The 18,139-nt window shown below is 34.3% G+C and overlaps 3 protein-coding genes across 4 annotated transcripts in view; all 3 read right to left on the bottom strand.

Annotated features, from left to right (window-relative positions):
• LOC117106325 overlaps positions 1 to 1,582 on the bottom strand; it is a 13,908-nt gene extending 12,326 nt beyond the window's left edge. Inside the window, exons 1-2 of the mRNA XM_033247698.1 lie at positions 1,529 to 1,582; positions 997 to 1,338 (exon numbers count right to left, since the gene is read on the bottom strand). Coding sequence (XP_033103589.1) covers positions 997 to 1,294 — 298 coding nt within the window. The 5' untranslated portion in view covers positions 1,295 to 1,338; positions 1,529 to 1,582. The remainder of the gene's footprint in view (positions 1 to 996; positions 1,339 to 1,528) is intronic.
• Positions 1,583 to 3,222: 1,640 nt separating this feature from the next.
• LOC117106324 lies at positions 3,223 to 8,306 on the bottom strand. The gene is made up of 6 exons (XM_033247697.1): positions 8,248 to 8,306; positions 7,460 to 7,557; positions 6,863 to 7,207; positions 6,158 to 6,362; positions 5,189 to 5,442; positions 3,223 to 4,418 (listed from the first exon to the last, which is right to left on the bottom strand). Exons 1-6 carry the CDS (start codon positions 8,304 to 8,306, stop codon positions 4,363 to 4,365), a joined length of 1,017 nt encoding a protein of 338 aa, XP_033103588.1. The 3' UTR covers positions 3,223 to 4,362.
• LOC117106329 lies at positions 8,054 to 17,993 on the bottom strand. 2 transcript variants are annotated; one of them, XM_033247703.1, is made up of 6 exons: positions 14,638 to 17,993; positions 13,597 to 13,700; positions 12,275 to 12,628; positions 10,353 to 10,731; positions 9,836 to 9,867; positions 8,054 to 8,623 (listed from the first exon to the last, which is right to left on the bottom strand). In XM_033247703.1, exons 3-6 carry the CDS (start codon positions 12,594 to 12,596, stop codon positions 8,349 to 8,351), a joined length of 1,008 nt encoding a protein of 335 aa, XP_033103594.1. In that variant the 5' UTR covers positions 12,597 to 12,628; positions 13,597 to 13,700; positions 14,638 to 17,993; the 3' UTR covers positions 8,054 to 8,348. The 2 variants fall into 2 exon arrangements, with proteins under 2 accessions (XP_033103594.1, XP_033103593.1); XM_033247702.1 differs by having other exon boundaries at positions 15,268 to 17,993.
• Positions 17,994 to 18,139: the final 146 nt, after the last annotated feature.

The raw sequence follows: 18,139 nt of genomic DNA, 5'->3' as shown, positions 1-18,139 counted from the left end.
CCCCCTGGTTATGGGCCTGTAGTATATCCAAAACCTATGCCTAACTAAAGAATAAAAATTTCCACAGTATGTAACTCAAGTTCAAATAACACTTTTTATTACTCGTGCAGCTCAATCAGATATTACATTCATTTTAAACAGCCTATCGGCATTAGTTATTATATGCATGGTGACATCAATGTATTTTTTTAATCAGATCAGACAGCGACATTGTCTCAGAAGTTTTGTAGACGTGCTTTTATTTTGGTTGATAACATTTGAACCTCCTGAATTCTGCAATAAGAGATTTTTTAGTCGAGTCAGTCGAGACGACCCGAGTGGAGTTTAATGCAAGTGTTTCGTACGGGAAAAATCGCGTCGAGGACAGTCTTAAGCCGTCGTGAATATTAAACATGTTTGATATTCTACGACGCGACTGCCCCAGATGCAAACCATCGCGTCACACAGACCCGACATGACAACAAATCGGTCGGGCTGCGTCGTACGACGCTGTCTAAGTTGGTCTTTACTCTAAAGTGTATATTCAATATGTCCAAAATGTATATCCGATTTGATATTAACAAGTTGCATTGCTCCTAATACCGGTGGCTACATGTGTTTCTCGAATAACAGATATCAAAACAGTAACAACCCCCACCCATACGATATTATGGATAATAATTATGGTTGAGTATTTTTCAGCTTTTAATCTTAACCATTGCAATTGAGGAATAGTCTTCTAGGGATTTTTCTAATCCCTACCTGACCAAAGCCAAATATAATAAATAGAAGAAGATAGAACAGTTCGCGATGAGAGCAATTTCCTCCATCCGAGCGGCGGCGCTATATCTTATAATCGGGTTTGTTTGTTTCCGGTAGTTTCTCTACTCTAATACTCTGTCAAATTCAATTTTTACTCAACTCCGCGGGAGGGCGGAAGTCCCATCAATTTTAATGCAAACTACGTAAGAGCTCTGCATTCTTCTGCTTATTTTAAGTTCTTTGCCAAAAACCTACCTGATGATTCACAAATAATAGAATCTACCAGATGAGCTGTGAAGCAATCGATGTCCACAATGTTTACAATATTATTTAACAATAATTGATCCTCGACCGTAATTGCTGCGCATCCATTGCTTATGTCATCCTGTTGGTTATGTACATTGAAGTTTCTATCTTGGAAGGGTGTAAGAATATTGAGCACGTTTCTTGTCAACTGTTCGTATTCCTCAATACTGTTTATTACGGTGATTGAGCCACCTAGCTGTTTGCATTCACGTTGAGTATCAATACATGATTGCATTGTTCCGTTCATTTTTATATATTTGTAGCAGTTTGGCGATGTGTATACATCATCTACTGTAAACAATACATAAAAATAAGAATCATTGTTATAATGATATATATAAATATTATTTCCTCAGACTTTCGTAACATAACAACTTTTTGTAAATAATTAGCGATTCACTTACTTATAATGAGAATAAAATATTTAGGACAATATAAATTGTGTTTACAATACTGTATTGAGATAATTTGTTATTCATACCCGAGGAATCATGAATGACTCCGTTTGAATCTTGATATTCCCAACCATTAATACTGGGGTATATAAGGTAACATGACTTCACACCTGAACAAGTAAATCCACTGTAATAATAATAATACAAATAATAATGATAATGATAACAATACAAACATATATACATTTTACTGGGAGAAAAATGGAGTTACCAACATTTTTTGCCACAGTTCTTAAATATTCAAAAATCTGTATCTCATTCACCATTTCCAAGTTTTTCGTCAAACACCCTTGTCGTTTTTTCCCTCCGTAGCCTGGCTTTAAAGCCGATTGATGAAGAGTGTTGTTAAAAGTTTACAATTAGATACATTTAGACATAACCTGACCATGTACTTATTTAAGGTGCACAGACTTTTCAAAGTAAATGTTTTACTATTCTGTGAAGCTGCATATAAGCAGGGCTGTATATAGTACAAAGAACTCTGTATTATTCCGCTTACATTTTCTGGGTTTTCCCACATGCCTAAATGTCTTATTCGAGATTCAGCTTGTTGAAATTAATGCACGGAAGAAGGTGGATATTAGTCACATGCGACATCATAGTGCTATGTAAAAATTGTGACGTCAGACACGTTAAAAATAATGCAAATGAAAATCTTTACTCGCCAAGACATCGGCAAAATAAGCAGATAGAAAGAAATAGAGGAATCATAAGGAGGGCTACATTCGAATGTGGGTGGGACAGAGACTGAAGTAAGATAGTATATGCAATATGGAACATGATATTATTGTCTGAAGTGAGCGTGTTGAGTGACGTTAAAAACTATAATTATCAGTTTTGGGGTGAGTGCGTCGGATTGCATAATATTGCGGTTTTGGTATAACGGTAAAAGTTCAGGCCCGTAACCGGAAAAGGGTGGGGTGGTTTATGGTTCGGGCAAACACCGCTCTTTTCTGGCGAACCCCCTCCCCCCTTAAAAATAATGCAAATGAAAATCTTTACTCGCCAAGACATCGGCAAAATAAGCAGATAGAAAGAAATAGAGGAATCATAAGGAGGGCTACATTCGAATGTGGGTGGGACAGAGACTGAAGTAAGAAGTATATGCAATATGGAACATGATATTATTGTCTGAAGTGAGCGTGTTGAGTGACGTTAAAAACTATAATTATCAGTTTTGGGGTGAGTGCGTCAGATTGCATAATATTGCGGTTTTGGTATAACGGTAAAAGTTCAGGCCCGTAACCGGAAAAATGGTGGGGTGGTTTATGGTTCGGGCAAACACCGCTCTTTTCTGGCGAACCCCCCTCACCTCGAATTTCCAGAACGAGTCCTACAACCCAACTAATGCACTGCAGACCCACCCAGACTCAGACGGAATGTTTTGCTGCGGATCTGTTTCGAACATAACTGCTTTTATTGCATTATTTAGTCTCACAAAACATAAAAATCCTTCGGGGCTTTCGCTGACCCCACCGGGGCTTCGACCCTGGGCCTCACGTATCAAATCACCAGTTTTCGTATCTACATTGTTTTTTTTTTCTTTGGCAAAGTCTTTTATTTCTATAATCACATGTTGCATAATAGGCTGTAGTAACGTATATTAAAATTCCACACATCATCTTCAACATAAATTAGGTTCACCTTTGGTAAAATAACACCATCGAACAGTTATAAGGTTCTCAAAAATATAATATGATAATGTAGATTGTTTCTGGTCATTGTCAGAAAAGATTTTTCAGAGTCCGTTCAATTCTTCACTCTATCTTTTAAGCAAGGTAGATATCACAATGCATCAGCCTAAGATACAAATTAGGATCATAACATTTTGCTTTAGTATTTAGTATTACTATTAATATTGCTCATTTAAACCGGGATAAATATAATACATTGTAATACTTAAATAACGTTTTTCAACGTGAGCAATTTTTTCAAATCCAAATATTATAGAAACATTTCCCAAAAGAACAAGTAACTTCATAGCGTAATGTATCAATACTTTTCTTTTCTTGCAAATGCCATAATTTTTGGTGTTGAATGTTGAAAAATCACTCATCGAGCAGACAAACTTTATTCCAGTTTGCATAACAAAATAAAATACTTGTTAATCTTAAAGCTATCATATTTTTAGTTTATTCCCCAACAAGAAATATATTCCCTTTGATTTTCAAATGATAATCAGTTTATTTAATAATGTAATAAATACAAGACAAGCGGCAACATGACAACTTCCAGCCCAGTTTTAAACGAATTAGTGTTACGCCTAATATGCCTATAAATACATTGATATACATTACAGTACTTACGAAGGGCATATTGCACCAACCATTGTCATTTTCCAAGCAAAAACCAAAATACATTTCGCCCACTGCTGCATTCTGCGTCACTAATGTGGAATTTAGACAGATCTTATAAATTCAAAATTTGTCCCGGACTGTTGTATGCCGTGTCGCAGCGTGGAATAATACACGATGGTGTCCTGGTAATTTTTGATAAGAGGTATGTTTCTGCTAATACACATTCATGTAATATTAGAAGTTGATTGGCCTAGGCCTACTGTTTCATTTAAGTTTCTTCCGCAATTAGTTTTAGATCACGCGTTTGTTGTAAGAGGCCTACCTAAATTACATCGTCATTTCAGTATCGTTTTCGCTTTTATTGTTTAATTTATTATCTTTATTGTAAAGTGATGTACTACAGGACTCGTGATCCAATGTTTAAATGTATTCGTGCGTATGTTCCTTCATGTGACGGAAGGCCAATATCGTCGACAGAGTCATATTCAACTGGAGGTCCAGCCATTGTGACGTCATGGTTAAAGACTACGGTACCTGATGAACAAGTCTGATGAGCACCAACTTTATTTTGTATTTGTAATTCCTTTACCTCTTTTATTCCGTTTGCTTCTGTCAACGCCTGCAAAAAATGTCAACAAGCCTATACCATTAAGATGAGATAACAAGTAATTTAAGATACTTTTTGACATACTTTTTTATTGACAGTGTATGATGCATTGCCACTGATTTAATATACATTTTCTTCTTTTACTGTCCCTATTTTGAATTTGTATTACAGGTGTATTATAGGCCTATTTTATCACACGAGGAAGTCTAAGTGACGATATCATAAGCTGCTGTGGTTTCTTCAATATACAACAACTGCAAACCACGATTATGTGTTTCTTTAGCTGTAATTCATTGGCGATGCACCCTTACACTTTTACCATCACATCCACCTACCCACATACTCCATCCGCATTCCTTACCCATAGAAGCAGAGTGCTCAATCTTTGTTAATTATATATAATTAATATAGGCATACATATATATATTATATATATATTATATATATATTTATTATATATATATATATACATACATACATGCATATATGAAACTCATCGTTTACCGTCATAACCACGAAGACGTTGTGGTGATCCAAGTGCCAATAGCATTTGAGTTCCTTTTATTTTTTATCTATAAAACCCCTTCTTCTGTGAATTATTTTCAGCTTGTTAGATCTCGAATGAGATACTTGTATACGATTATATATTTACATTTATTTGTATATACAATACTGATACTTAAGCCTACTGTACCCATTGAAGAAAGCAAAACGAAACATCATTTCAAATACCGATGGGTACAATTTTTTCCTCAAAAAGTTAATTTACAAAAACAGCTTACTAGAATTCTGGTATACCACTTCAATTGAGGTTTCGTGGTATTCGATTTCAACTGCAGTATCGTTATAGTCATCTTCAACTGTGGTATCATTATATTCGACTTCAACTGCAGTACCATGGTGTTCGACTTCATCTATTATTACCTCGTACACAGCTTCATTTGTAGTAGTACCCTGCTTCAGATCTCTACCGTTATTCTTTTGTAAGGATGCGTCTTCAACATTGTATTCAACTTTGTCTACAGGTTCGTCATTTCTGTACAAATAAATTAGACCTGGTAATAAAACATTTTGCACTAATGGTAAATAACGTAATTATTTACAAACATTGCAGTCTGTGATTTTACAGATTTAGTACTTGGTATTGTTGTATTTTATTCACTTATTTATTTTTTTATTTATAGCACCCTTCTTTTTTATAATGATGTACGGCAGTGGATGTTTTATTTTGAGCCTATTAAGTTCCCTTCATGAACTTGAACGGTTGATAAAGTTTTATTTTGAATATATCACTTACATGAATGTTTATAACGATTATTGACGGTATTGTATTTTTATTCACTTTTTATTTTGTTTATTTATAGCACCTTTCTTTTTTATTATGATGTACGGCACTAAATGTTTTATTTCGAGCCTATTAAGTTCCCTTCATTAACTTGAACGGTTGATAAAGTTTTATTTTGAATATATCATTTACCTGAACGTTTGTTTAATTGTTAAAGATAACATGTTTTTCTTATATAGGCCTACTGCTTTTCATAAGACCAAAGTAGTAGTAGTGTTCAATCTTTAACTAAAAATAAACAGTGATAATTATGACGGTAAATCCTAGCATTACTGTACTAAATGTATTTTGATTTAATAGTATAAAATCATTAGTAATTCATAAGAATACATAAAGAATAATACTTTAGTTTTATATTGAAATATCGATAACATCTTATGTATAGGCCTTGTACTAACATTATTACCCTGGTTGTTTTCTTCGCGTTCTGCGTCTGATAAACAGGAAACTTAGTAAAATGATTAGGATTGTGATCACAACAATTGGCGCTGCAATAGCAACCAAGTTGGTACTCTCTTCTGTTACCGCTTCTGTTGTCGGAAGTTCCGGTGTTGGATTAGTTTGCATTGCTCTGTTTGTTGACACGTTTAGACATATTTCCACATTCACGTCTTTAAAATGTAATATAAAAGCAAAAAAAAAACAAAAACAAAAACAAAAAAAAAACATAAATCATTTCGATAAAAATATGGATGAAGGAAGTCCAAAAACAATGTGTAATTTCTTAGGAATTGTACTTGGTTAAATGTCCCAAAATTAGCATATAAAATTGCGATTAACAAAATGTATTCATCCGTTACTTAAGAACGAGAGATTAGATATTGGGCTGGAAATTATACTTTTCGAGCTTAATTCTAGGAAGAAAACAGAGAAGCGTTGTAATTGACGCTCTTTGACCGATTTAAGGCTAAAAGATCTGCTGTTCTATCGAGGTTTTGTGACAAATTAGTGTGATATGACATTATCATGTCCTAAATTCCACTCATACTAAGCAGTATCATTGTCCATTTATAGATCTTTTCCAAAGATCAAACCTAATATAATCAAACAGTATAATTTGGGAGGTACGGGTTGTCACTGCGCCACCCCACGACCAAGTAGGCCTACTTACCCGTGGACTCGCAAACAATAGCGTCTATCAAATGACTTGTAGTGCATTCAGTGTTTGCAATGTCTACATCGTTGAACACTCCATCCTCTATTTTAATTTTTGCGCACCCTTTACTTATTCCATCTAGTTGGAGGTTTTGTACATACACACTGAATGTACTATCTTCTCCGAAATTTAGAATTTGAAGCACGTTTTCTGTCAACTGCTCGTATTCCTCAATGCTGTTTATTACTGTGGTGCCGCCGCCCGCTTTTTCGCATTCATTCTGAGCATCAATACACGCTCCGTTTTTGTTGCTTAATTTTATATATTTATAGCAGCTCGGTGAGTCATAAACATTATCATCTGTAAAAATCAATGTAATATTGGGAATAATTATTAGTTATTTCTTGTAATATTTATTCATGTAATATCTTTGTACCTGATAATTTGTTATCAAATGTGTTTTTAAGTGTGTTTTTGAATTGTATCAGTTTTATTGTTTGGTCTTTTTGGTGTAACATTTTTAAAATCATATATATATATATATATATATATATAATTATTGTGTTTACTAAACAGGCAGAAACCTGAAATAATTTCATGTTTCGTTCATACTTGCATTAATAATGTCTCCGTTTGGATCTTGGTATTCCCAACCATTGTTACTTGTAGGATATATTAGGTAACACGACGAACTTGAGCAAGTAAATCCACTGAAAATTGAAAACAATATTTTAACAACTGTTTATTGAGTACAGCATGTTCTTTTAAATTATAAAATTAGCAGGTCGAAACATAATTGAACGCCTCTATCTCTCCCATTAGTTCCACCACAATTTTTTCCTTTACCGGTATAGGCCTATTTCAAATAGTTTTTATCTTGTAAGCTTATAATTCCTTCGAAAATACATTTACATATGAATATGATTTGGTACAGTTTCTTGAAGCGGCAGTGTTAAGTAGGCTCTCCAAAGAACGCAATGGAGGATACCGGATAGATTAACATTTGTATAGCAGCTATTCAGTGGTTGTAATGGTTATTGCGTTATATTAATATTTAGTAAGCTTTCAATCAAATATGATATTGAGAGCAATTTTTATTTCTCGTCAATTATTGAATGCAAGATCATACATATTGTACAGGTCTCCCTCCAATTAAAGACCTCTTTTGGGACCGGGTTTTTCATGGTTTTTTAGCAGCCCATACCCATCTTATTTTTTTGTCAAAATACATTTTAACTTCTTGATATAGAAAAGTTACAAAACAACGACAGGCCTAAACGATAATTAAATCAAACTACTGCTTTTAAAATACATTATCCGTGACGGGATGTTTTGCAGAAAGCTAATTCGCCAACAGACGATTCGCCGGCAAAAAATTGGCCGAATACACTTTCGCCAACAACACGTTCGGGACACGATGGGTTTTATGATCAGGATTGTATATTTTGATTGAAGTCATTATGATAAACTTGCTGTGTTGTATATCACATTTCTTTGAAGTTTAATCTCCATTTATATTGGTGTAGTAGGACTCAGTGTCATCAGAATTGGAAATAGGCCTAGGCCTACATGCCCTAGGCATACAACCATCATTTCGTAAATTGGCGTATCCAGACGATTGGTCAAATTCAAAACCAACAGCGCCACTACGGAAAGTTGCCCGTGAAGCAGAGTGATCAGAGTTACTGTCGATTGGGCTAAAAGTGGTTGACTCGTATAGATCGTTGATTTGTGTAACAGCAGACTGCTTGAAGGCTCTTGCATTACCACCAGTCTCTACAACAGTAATACATTATACACTGTCAAATAAGATTTAAATGGATTATATTATATTGTTTTTATGGATGCAAAACCTTATGGTTGTGTATCAGTACCTGAATAATATACAAAGAAATTGATTGATTTCAATGAGATGCAAGTTGAAAAAATTTTTACTCTGCTCTGCTAAACGATTTAGCAGAGTTACAGGCTTTTTACTAAAATTAATTTCTAATGTAATTTTTTGAAGATTTTTTACTATCATATACGGTAAACTCCTCAGGCTGTTAGAAATAAAGTTCGAGAGCCTTATTGCTTCAATATAAGCATAATTTTTAAAAAGAGTTGTTCGAAGGACACTCTCTTATAATATTATTATCCCTGGAGTTAATGGTAAAGTGAGTTGTCATGCCAAAAGGAAATCCTCTCCCCCACCCCACCACCCCCTCCGGAAAAACGTAAAGCAAACAAGGCTTTGGAAACTTTTCTCCTAACAGCCAGAGGATAAAGATGGTATATGACGATCGATATTAAGTCTGCAGAATGACTCCATGAGTTTTGGTTCCGGAAAAATTGGGATTGGAGTATTTGAAATGGTGTAGATGGGTGGAGAAATGTCTACTCGGGAGCACCTAGATAAGACACTTAGAAGGGTTTAGAGGCAAACCAGGGATATATGCAAATCATACAGGAAACCTGTATAATGTCTGTTTTATTGACGGGGCTCGTTAATATAATATTGTTATTCAATGAAAAAAAAAACTAATAATCTACAACATATGGCTACATTAAAGTATAGATAATATTAAACTTATGATAAATGGAAATGAGCTTTATGGATCATAATACTTTTCCAACAAAATATCTGTTATTACATTTGAAAAGTTTTTTTTTTCATTACCAAGATTATTGTGCATAGTGCATTGTCTAAAATGATATTGTTTATTAATTTTCCTTAAAACTCAAACAATCTAAAGTTTTTAAAACAATATAGGCTAAAACCTGTTTTCCACTAGGCGAATTTATTCGTGCGAATCGACAGAGTTGGTTCGCTTCCTGAACTCTAATTGGTTGCTCATTTTTTCGCTTTGCAAAAACTCCGATATAGATGTGAATGCGCATGCGCATAAGCCGACGCCTTTGATTCGCGCAAAAATTTCGCCAAGAGGAAAACAGGCTTAATAGTGTATTAGTGTTGTACACGATGAAGAGATAGCAAAGTCGACTTACCTCCTTTAGAACTTGATTTTGCAATTTTTAATCTGGAGAGATTTAAAACAAAGCATATTTTCTTCAACTTCAATTAGGAACTGAATGAACATATCGTGTTGTTGATATAGATCTATTATTATTTATTGTGGCTGAGTGCATACAAAAAGACAATATTCAGTGAAATATATTTACATAGTGTGAAAACGTTGAAGCAAGATGTAATTTTCAACCAAAATTAAATTAAAATCAATGTAAACGACAGTAATAGAAATAGGGATCAATGCGCTCTTCTCCAAAAGCTGAAAAGAGCATCAGAGGGTATTGATAATTATTATAACGCTCTGTCCAGACAAGGCCTATCAAATTTTATTTGACAAAAACATGTGAGATGCCTAATTATGGTCATGATGACATCACATCATGACCATATATAGGCATATCATGACTTTATTTGGGCGTACAACATTTTTTTTTTGTCAATTAACAGTCGATAGTCTGGACAGGTCTTAATGTATCATAAACAAGATTTAATTACCTGTTATTAAATTTTTTACGTCTCTTTCGTCTGCAATGCAAAGCCAAAGCAGCTACAACAAGAAAACAGCAAACAGAGGCAAGGGCTGTGGCCAAGAAATTAATTACCGGTTTCGTTTTTGTTTTCGATGCTGATTGAAATATTGTGGCTTTGTTTGAATCCACAGGATGATGTGGGTTCGATACTATTTGAAATGTCTGCGTTGGAGTAGTTTCGATAGTTCCATATGGCGTTGGCACCGTATACGTAAAAGCTTGATCAATCAATGTATCACGATGACGTGAGTTCGATGTTTTTTGAAATGTCTGCTTTGAAGTAGTTTCGATAGTTCCGTATGGCGTTGGCATCGTATACGTAAAAGCTTGATCGATCAATATATCTTTATCAAAGCAATTTAAATATGTCAAAAATGTGTATTCATGATTACGGTTATTTGTATCTTTAAGTTAGCATAGTCTTATTCAGTCATTCTATATGTATTTTATAATGACTATTCATCACAAAAAACAGATCGTGTTTAGCTCCTCAACCCTTACGCTAAGTCTATTGTACAAGGAGTACGGTATGCTTTCGGGTCGTAAGAAAAATACTGACGTTTCGACAGTATTTAGTCTAAACCCATTGGGATTGAAAGGTGTGCAATATCAGAATCCATGAGCTTCTACTTTTTTTATATCAATATCTATAGGCCCTATATAAATTTTATTGTTAATCCATTGTGTAAGTGGTGGGATATCCACTGTTAGGTGTAAATTGAAATAAAAAATAAAATAAAATAAAAATAGCACAGAATTGATATTTCAAAATTATCAGTGTTACACAGTACACATAATGTGAGTAGAGTAACACTAATCCTATTCATATGCAATGTGTCTCTCAACCTAGAGGTCGGGGGTTGGATGGATGGATTTATTCGGTGTAAAACCAAGGATAACACACGAAAGTGGTGGTGATTGGGCAGTACACCGGGAGACAATCTCCTACTCTTTTCCGAAGAGTATACTGCGTTTTTTAACGTGCACATGGGCCATAATGCACACGGGACCAAGGCTTAATTAAACGTCTCATCCGAAAGACGGTGCGCTATCATAACTTGCACTTCAGCCCTCCAGCAAAAGCACAAGGAGAGCAGCGATGGGAATTGAACCGGGGACCGGAGATCTCCACGGTTCAGCGCACACACAGTGGTTCGAAACTTCACTGTGCATTTCGCTTGTGTTCTTGGACACGGCACTTTACTTTAAGCGTTTGTTTATTTCCACCAAGGAGTATGAGTACCCGGTTCACTATTAGAGAGGAAAAGGAACTGCCCACCCTAGCACACAATGCCGAGACTTAGTACGATGGGCTAACAGCTCATTTCCCTACGTTCTGTAATGAATACGGGACTATCTTTACACTAAGCCTATTACACATGGTGTTATGTGTTAGTGATTAAAAAACATGCGTTTCGTGAGGGAAATACTGTATATCCCCCTAACAATGTGAGTAAAACAATAAATCATTTGTTAGTCGTTCGTTATAGTGTTTATTATCAATAAAAAAAATATATATCCCTGCACGATTCTTATAGTATGCCGCTACTCTCTTAATGTGAAAGAGTGAATTTTCACTCGAAAAGAATGCCTACCGGGACCACTTCAATTTCACTCTTTCTACAGTGAAAATTCACTCTTAAATGAATAGTATTCTTAAAATATTGAAAAATTAATAAAATCCACTCTGATAAGAGTAAAATCTCACTCTTTTTTATTTCACTCATTCAGGAGTGGTCCCTGTAGTCACTCTTTCACTCTTTTTTTTTCACTCGTTTCCATTTAGAGATTAAGCAGGCCCTATATCTATCTTGTTTTTGAACAATTTATCAGCAACCAACAAATGAGAATCAGAAATAGGCCTATGCAAAATATCAAAATTATTACCTGTAGGCTTACTTTCCTCGCACATAAGTCCATCAATTGAACTACTGATATTATTAATTTTTGGGGTAATTTCATCATCATTCCAGAATATGCCATCTTCAACTTTTATGTAAGCACATTGATTTGGTATTTTTTCCATTTGGTTAGTTTTGTGAACATTCATGGTGAGTGCATCTGGAGCAAACATCAAGTTAAGAAGTGTGTCGACAAGCCATTTATAGTGTGCCTCGTTTATGATTACTGGGATATCACCGCCAAGACTTTCACATTCACTATGCACATCCAAGCATGATTTCGATTTGGAGGCAAACCTACTAAGCATATAGCAATGCGAAGAAATGGGTGGGGGTCGTCCTGAAATAAAATAGGCCTACATTTACTTTACAGATATGTGTATTTCCATCAGACAATGGACGTCACGTTACGTCACTTTTCAGCATTTCTATTAATGTTGTAATTCATTTACGGTATATAGTGATGAACCAAACAGTAGAGAATTGCAAGAGATCCGACTCTCGGGTTTTCGTTGGAACGTAATCCTAACTTCAAAAAGTACTACCATGAACTAGAGGGCGTCCTTCAAAAGGCGAGTTTCGAACTTTATTCGAATTCTAATAGGACGCCTATGTCTCGTGATGGTATCTGTTTTTTAACGTTTCATTGTGTGCATACAAAATCAGGTCAGTCGGACTTCTTGCAGTCACACTCTTTGTTAAAACTTTCAAAACATTCAACAACGTAGTAACCATGGAAGTCAGCTCATTTTGTTTATTCATTATTGAAAAAAATCTCATAACAGCGCTTTACAACGTATACGTCCTCATAATTCAAATACAAATAGTTTAAAATTATAATTAGGCCTATGTGCATTAATTACCAAGTTTACATGAACACAGGTAACCAAAATATTTTTTAAAGTATTGGAACACATACGATGAATGTTTAAATCATAGGTCAACATTAGTATTGAATCAGTGAAAATAGTAGGTCTATAATAACATGATAAAAATAATATCAACAGAAAAACTTCTTTTGTCGGAAGAAAACAAAATAAGGTTGTTTTTTGTCCACAGATATGATAGATATAGTTATTTTTACACAAAACAAATATTTTGGTTACTCAGCTATTATGTTGACAAAAGGAGTTATTTTTTCTACAAGACAATCATTCTGTTGACAAGAAAGTCATGTGTCTTTATCAAGGCACATATTATAATATATATATATGTATATATACCGTATATATAGTAAATATATATATTATAATATATATATATATATATATATATGAATAATAAGTCAGTAATTGTTTGATTACTTACCAGTATTCTTAGATTTACGTTTTAATGTTGCATCATTGATGAACCCCTCTCCGTCTCGGGCATATATCAGGAAACATTTACTTCGATTTGCGCATGTAAAATTTCTAAAGAGAGAGGATTTTTCAATTTAAATACATGTTATATTGTAGTGGATGATGTTAAATATATACTGCCTGTATTAAATCTGGTAAATAAACCACCACAATTGATTTGAATCATTAAATTGCAATTTAATAGTACTGTATATCTTTTGCAAAAAATTGTCGAAGATATTTTCATATTTTATGCTAAGTAAAAGCGATGAACAGCCCAAAATATAATGTACTTTTAAGCCACCGTTTGCTTTTTTGAAATTTCGTCAGTACGTATATTTTGTAGTGCTGGGTAGCCTAAGACGGAATGACCGATATTCTCGTCTAAATCTAAATTGAATAGGGTACATTTTCCATTATTTTTCGTGGACCAACTTAATATTCTGAAAATTAGTGGTAACGTACTTGATCTAAGCTGAAATTTTAATGAAACCCCCTCAAAGTCGGTTTTATCAATACGTTAATGTTCTAATCTAGGATGAGGATTTAAGGTTGCATAAACTGAGGGGAGTAATATGTTTTGAACATCATCTCTTCATTCAATAATCTTGTCAATAAATTTTAATAATGTCATCGAGTTTTCTTAAAATAAACGTTTGCGAATAAGAAAAGTCTTCGTTATTTAGCTCTGCATTAAAGATATTAGACTCGCTTCTTATCAAAATATCATTTAAGCAATATAGAATTGTATTCCTTAAATCTTTAAATTCACAAATGAGTTGCAACATAGCAAGAAGAAATTTGGGCCAACGATGTGTGCTCATTTCAGTCTCACGGGTAATTTTATGTATTGATAGGATACCATTTGAATTCCCCATACAATGCGCTTCAAAAATATAACGTGCCATCTGAAGTTGTAAGCGTTCCAATTTTGTTATACCAAAATATAAATTGTAAAATTACAATGAGACACACATCGAGACGATTTTGATTTTGCTGATATACAAACCGCTTATTAAAATCCTTTTAAATTGATTACCAATCACTTCAAAGATCTAAAAAAGAATATAGAAAGTGTATTCTGGTATAGTTGCCAAATAGAATCTGTTTCCGTTCTTACTAGGCCTATAATAAAGGTGAACAATTTCAATATCTTTTGTATAGTACTGTATACCGTAATTATAATACAATTAGGATTCTTGTTGTTTCTCATGTCATATCTTATGTCAATTACTTCAACAATTCAAAGAAAAAAGCCATCATATTGAATTATAAAAGTTCAAAAATCTGCTACCCTCATATGCAATTAAACTGTCCGTTTAATTATTATTTAGGACAAAACAATACATTACAATATAAAAAGCCAGGGCACACACTTCTTGAGCCACTGATGCGATTCCATCATACGTCATATGTATATCTACCGTCATAATACAGACATTTTTTGGTGACAGACTTCCCGGACCGGTGGCAGGCTTCCACTCCCCTCCTCCCACCACTGTGATAGCGCTATTAGCGTGTTCAGATTTTTTTTCAGATTAAAAAAAAAACGGTTTACAGAATTATTGTAAAGGGAGTGTGTCCTATTTCACTGTTGGTCTCCCCCCCCCCCTTTTGCATTGCCTAGCTACAGACTTACTTGGAACACTGAGCCGCAACACCAAGTACAGAAAAGAACAAACCGATGATATATAGGCCGACAAAGAACTTTGCTATTTTGGAGACCATCCTTGTGATGAAACAGAGTCAATGAACATATGAGCTTGGTGGGTACATGTTCCTATGTTTGTATACACACGGCAGTTCTCACTTCTTTGTAAAACTTCTTTTATCTGCATTAGTTTAAAAACTAAACACTAGCGAAGTTTTAGTATCAAATGTAAAATAAAGTACAAAAACCTCTGTCTAGAATTCCAATCAAAGTTAACAATTAACCAATCAGAACGTGTTATTAATAGCTTATGTCGTATTTTAACCACGTCGACTCCACTACAAATGCATATTTCACTTTCAGTTCCTAAAATTAAACATTGTTTTTATTTTAACAAAGGTAACCATTTTTTTTATTTCGAAACTTCAATTTCAATATAATATTTTATAACAAGTACTACAGATTATTCTATTTTAGGGAACTTTCAAAAAGAGATTTAACAGTAAAAATAATAGACTGTTATGAAAGGAATATATTCGACTTAGTATTTACATTTTTTTTAAATAGTTGTCAACTGAGGATCAGAAATAAACAAAAAATCCCACCACATTATTATTTGTGTCTTTAAACAAAATATACTTAACATCATCTGTGCACTTAAATCGTCTTTTTATAGTAGTAATATTTGCACGCAAAAGCAATAACCTATCGAGTTATGTCAAATAATAATATTATCAATCTTATCTCTTGCTAAGAGTATGACAAAATTACCTAATCAGTTGTGAGAGCTGTTTTCAGCACAGATATAGAAAAATTCTACATAAAGACAGAAACTAAACCTCACTTATATAACTTTTCTTCCTTTTCCAATGCACGCAAAATTGGATGGTTTCACGTCCTGAGCACAGTGTAAGAAAGGTTTGAGCATAATTACACATGCGCACTTCAAAAAAGGCGAAGGCAAGTTGGTAAAAGTGCGACATAGCATGACTGACGTTTCTACGTACCAAATAAAAATGAATAAATTGTCAAACAATGAAAATAAATAATATATACTATAATATCTCTTTGCCCTGTTTCAAATTTGTTTTACAAAACCATTTACAAAACTGTGTTTTTTGCGATAATTATAGATATTTTCAGTGTCATCATTGTATATGATCAATAGTCTACAAATTGTAAATATTATCAATGAAAAGTACCTAATTAATGTGGACAAGCACACACTGCTGTAAGTACCAACTTCTGTTGCATCAAGTAGGTCTACTTTCTGCTTACTTCATTTTTTGCTTCAAGCACCAACTTTTACTTGCTGCCAATATTAAATACGGTACCGCGCTGCTCTGCTACAAATACCAAAATGCGGTAACCTTGCTTGAAGCACCAAGTAAACATAGTTTAACGTGTACCAAGTACCAAGTAGCCTGCTACAACAAGTATCTGGTACCACTTAGATTGCTGCAAACCTATCAATCTGCTTGTTGGAATTTTTTAGTGCAATGTACTTGCTACACTTGCAAGTAATAACATAACAATGATGATAATGATGATGATAAATATAAAGATAAAAATAGGACTTGCATAACGCAAATAAGCTAACTTATCAAGTACTAGCTTACAACAAGCACCAGGTACTAACTTGCTTGCAGAAAGTACCAAGTACTTGCTAATATCTAATCCTTCTTCCAGTTTTAACACCAACTTCAAATGAAGGCTTCGGTGCGAACTTCTTCCGCAGATAAAATCTGAGCTGGATGGACAAGGAGAAGTGTCTAAAAACTAAGTAACATCTGAAAAGTTGGAAACGCTACACCAAAATGTATTAATCTCTAGGTGTTACCAAAAAAGATCCCCAGAAAAATCATACTTCCCATCACACACTACTCCAATGTAGAAAAAGTAACTTTACATAATCAAACACCAAGAGTTTTTTTGTTTTTTTGTTTTTGTTTTTTTTTTAAACGGCAGTAATAAGCTTCAGTAAAATAGCTTCAAAACTTGTTCCACTGGTTTAATTCATGTAGATGATGATATCGTTCACCGTTTGCAAGTATAGGCCTTATATTTAATCAGAATATTAAGATCTTCGGAGTGAAACCATACTTAGCATCTTCTGTATAAGAGTCTTCCAAGGAAGTTCGTTTGTGACCTTCACAGAGTACAATATGCAATCCCCCAGGGTTGGTGCCAGAATTTTCCCAACATGGGGTCCGATATCCCAACGGGTGGTGGGGGTGGCTCACGACGACTGCGTAAGTGGGCGTAGTCCGGCATCGCTCAAAACCTCTCAGAAATAATGACAATTTGGGGGCTTGAAATGAATTATTAATTCGAATTTAGAGTCTACTAATATGTATAGGCTCTATTTCCCGGGCCTCACTGGCGCCACCCCTCTAATCCACAGGACACCTATTATTCAGTGTGTCCACTGGTTCCCTCAAGATGGCTAGAGTTAGGCAAGCGTGATTGAGTCAACTTGTCTTTTATTTCATGTTTAAACTTGGAGGTACATATTCCTTTACTACGGTGTAAGTAGATATCTCTTCGCCATCTTCACTCCCCGCTTTGCTACATTGTTGGTGCTCCGCTTTTTCGGTTGTATACTTCAAAAATGCCTCAGACTCATTGGGTTTTGGCTTTGATCTTAACTCATCAAATGTTTCTTTTTCACATAATGGCTTGGATGTTGGCTGATCGTCAGGTATTTCCAACTTGAAAATAAGAAAATACAAAATCAAAACCAAATTGTAAGCGAGTTAATAACGAGGATTTTATAGAATTATATATTATTTAATTATATCAATTATGTTCATCATTTTTACAAGAGTAACACACATATTGTTTTCCCTGATATATATAT

This window comes from Anneissia japonica, unplaced genomic scaffold (assembly GCF_011630105.1).
Source record: "Anneissia japonica isolate Jap-2015-1 unplaced genomic scaffold, ASM1163010v1 scaffold287767_len825999_cov190, whole genome shotgun sequence".
NCBI lineage: Eukaryota > Metazoa > Echinodermata > Crinoidea > Comatulida > Comatulidae > Anneissia > Anneissia japonica.
The sequence above is the reverse complement of the archived record's forward strand: the minus strand, read 5'-3'. Positions and strand labels throughout refer to the sequence as shown.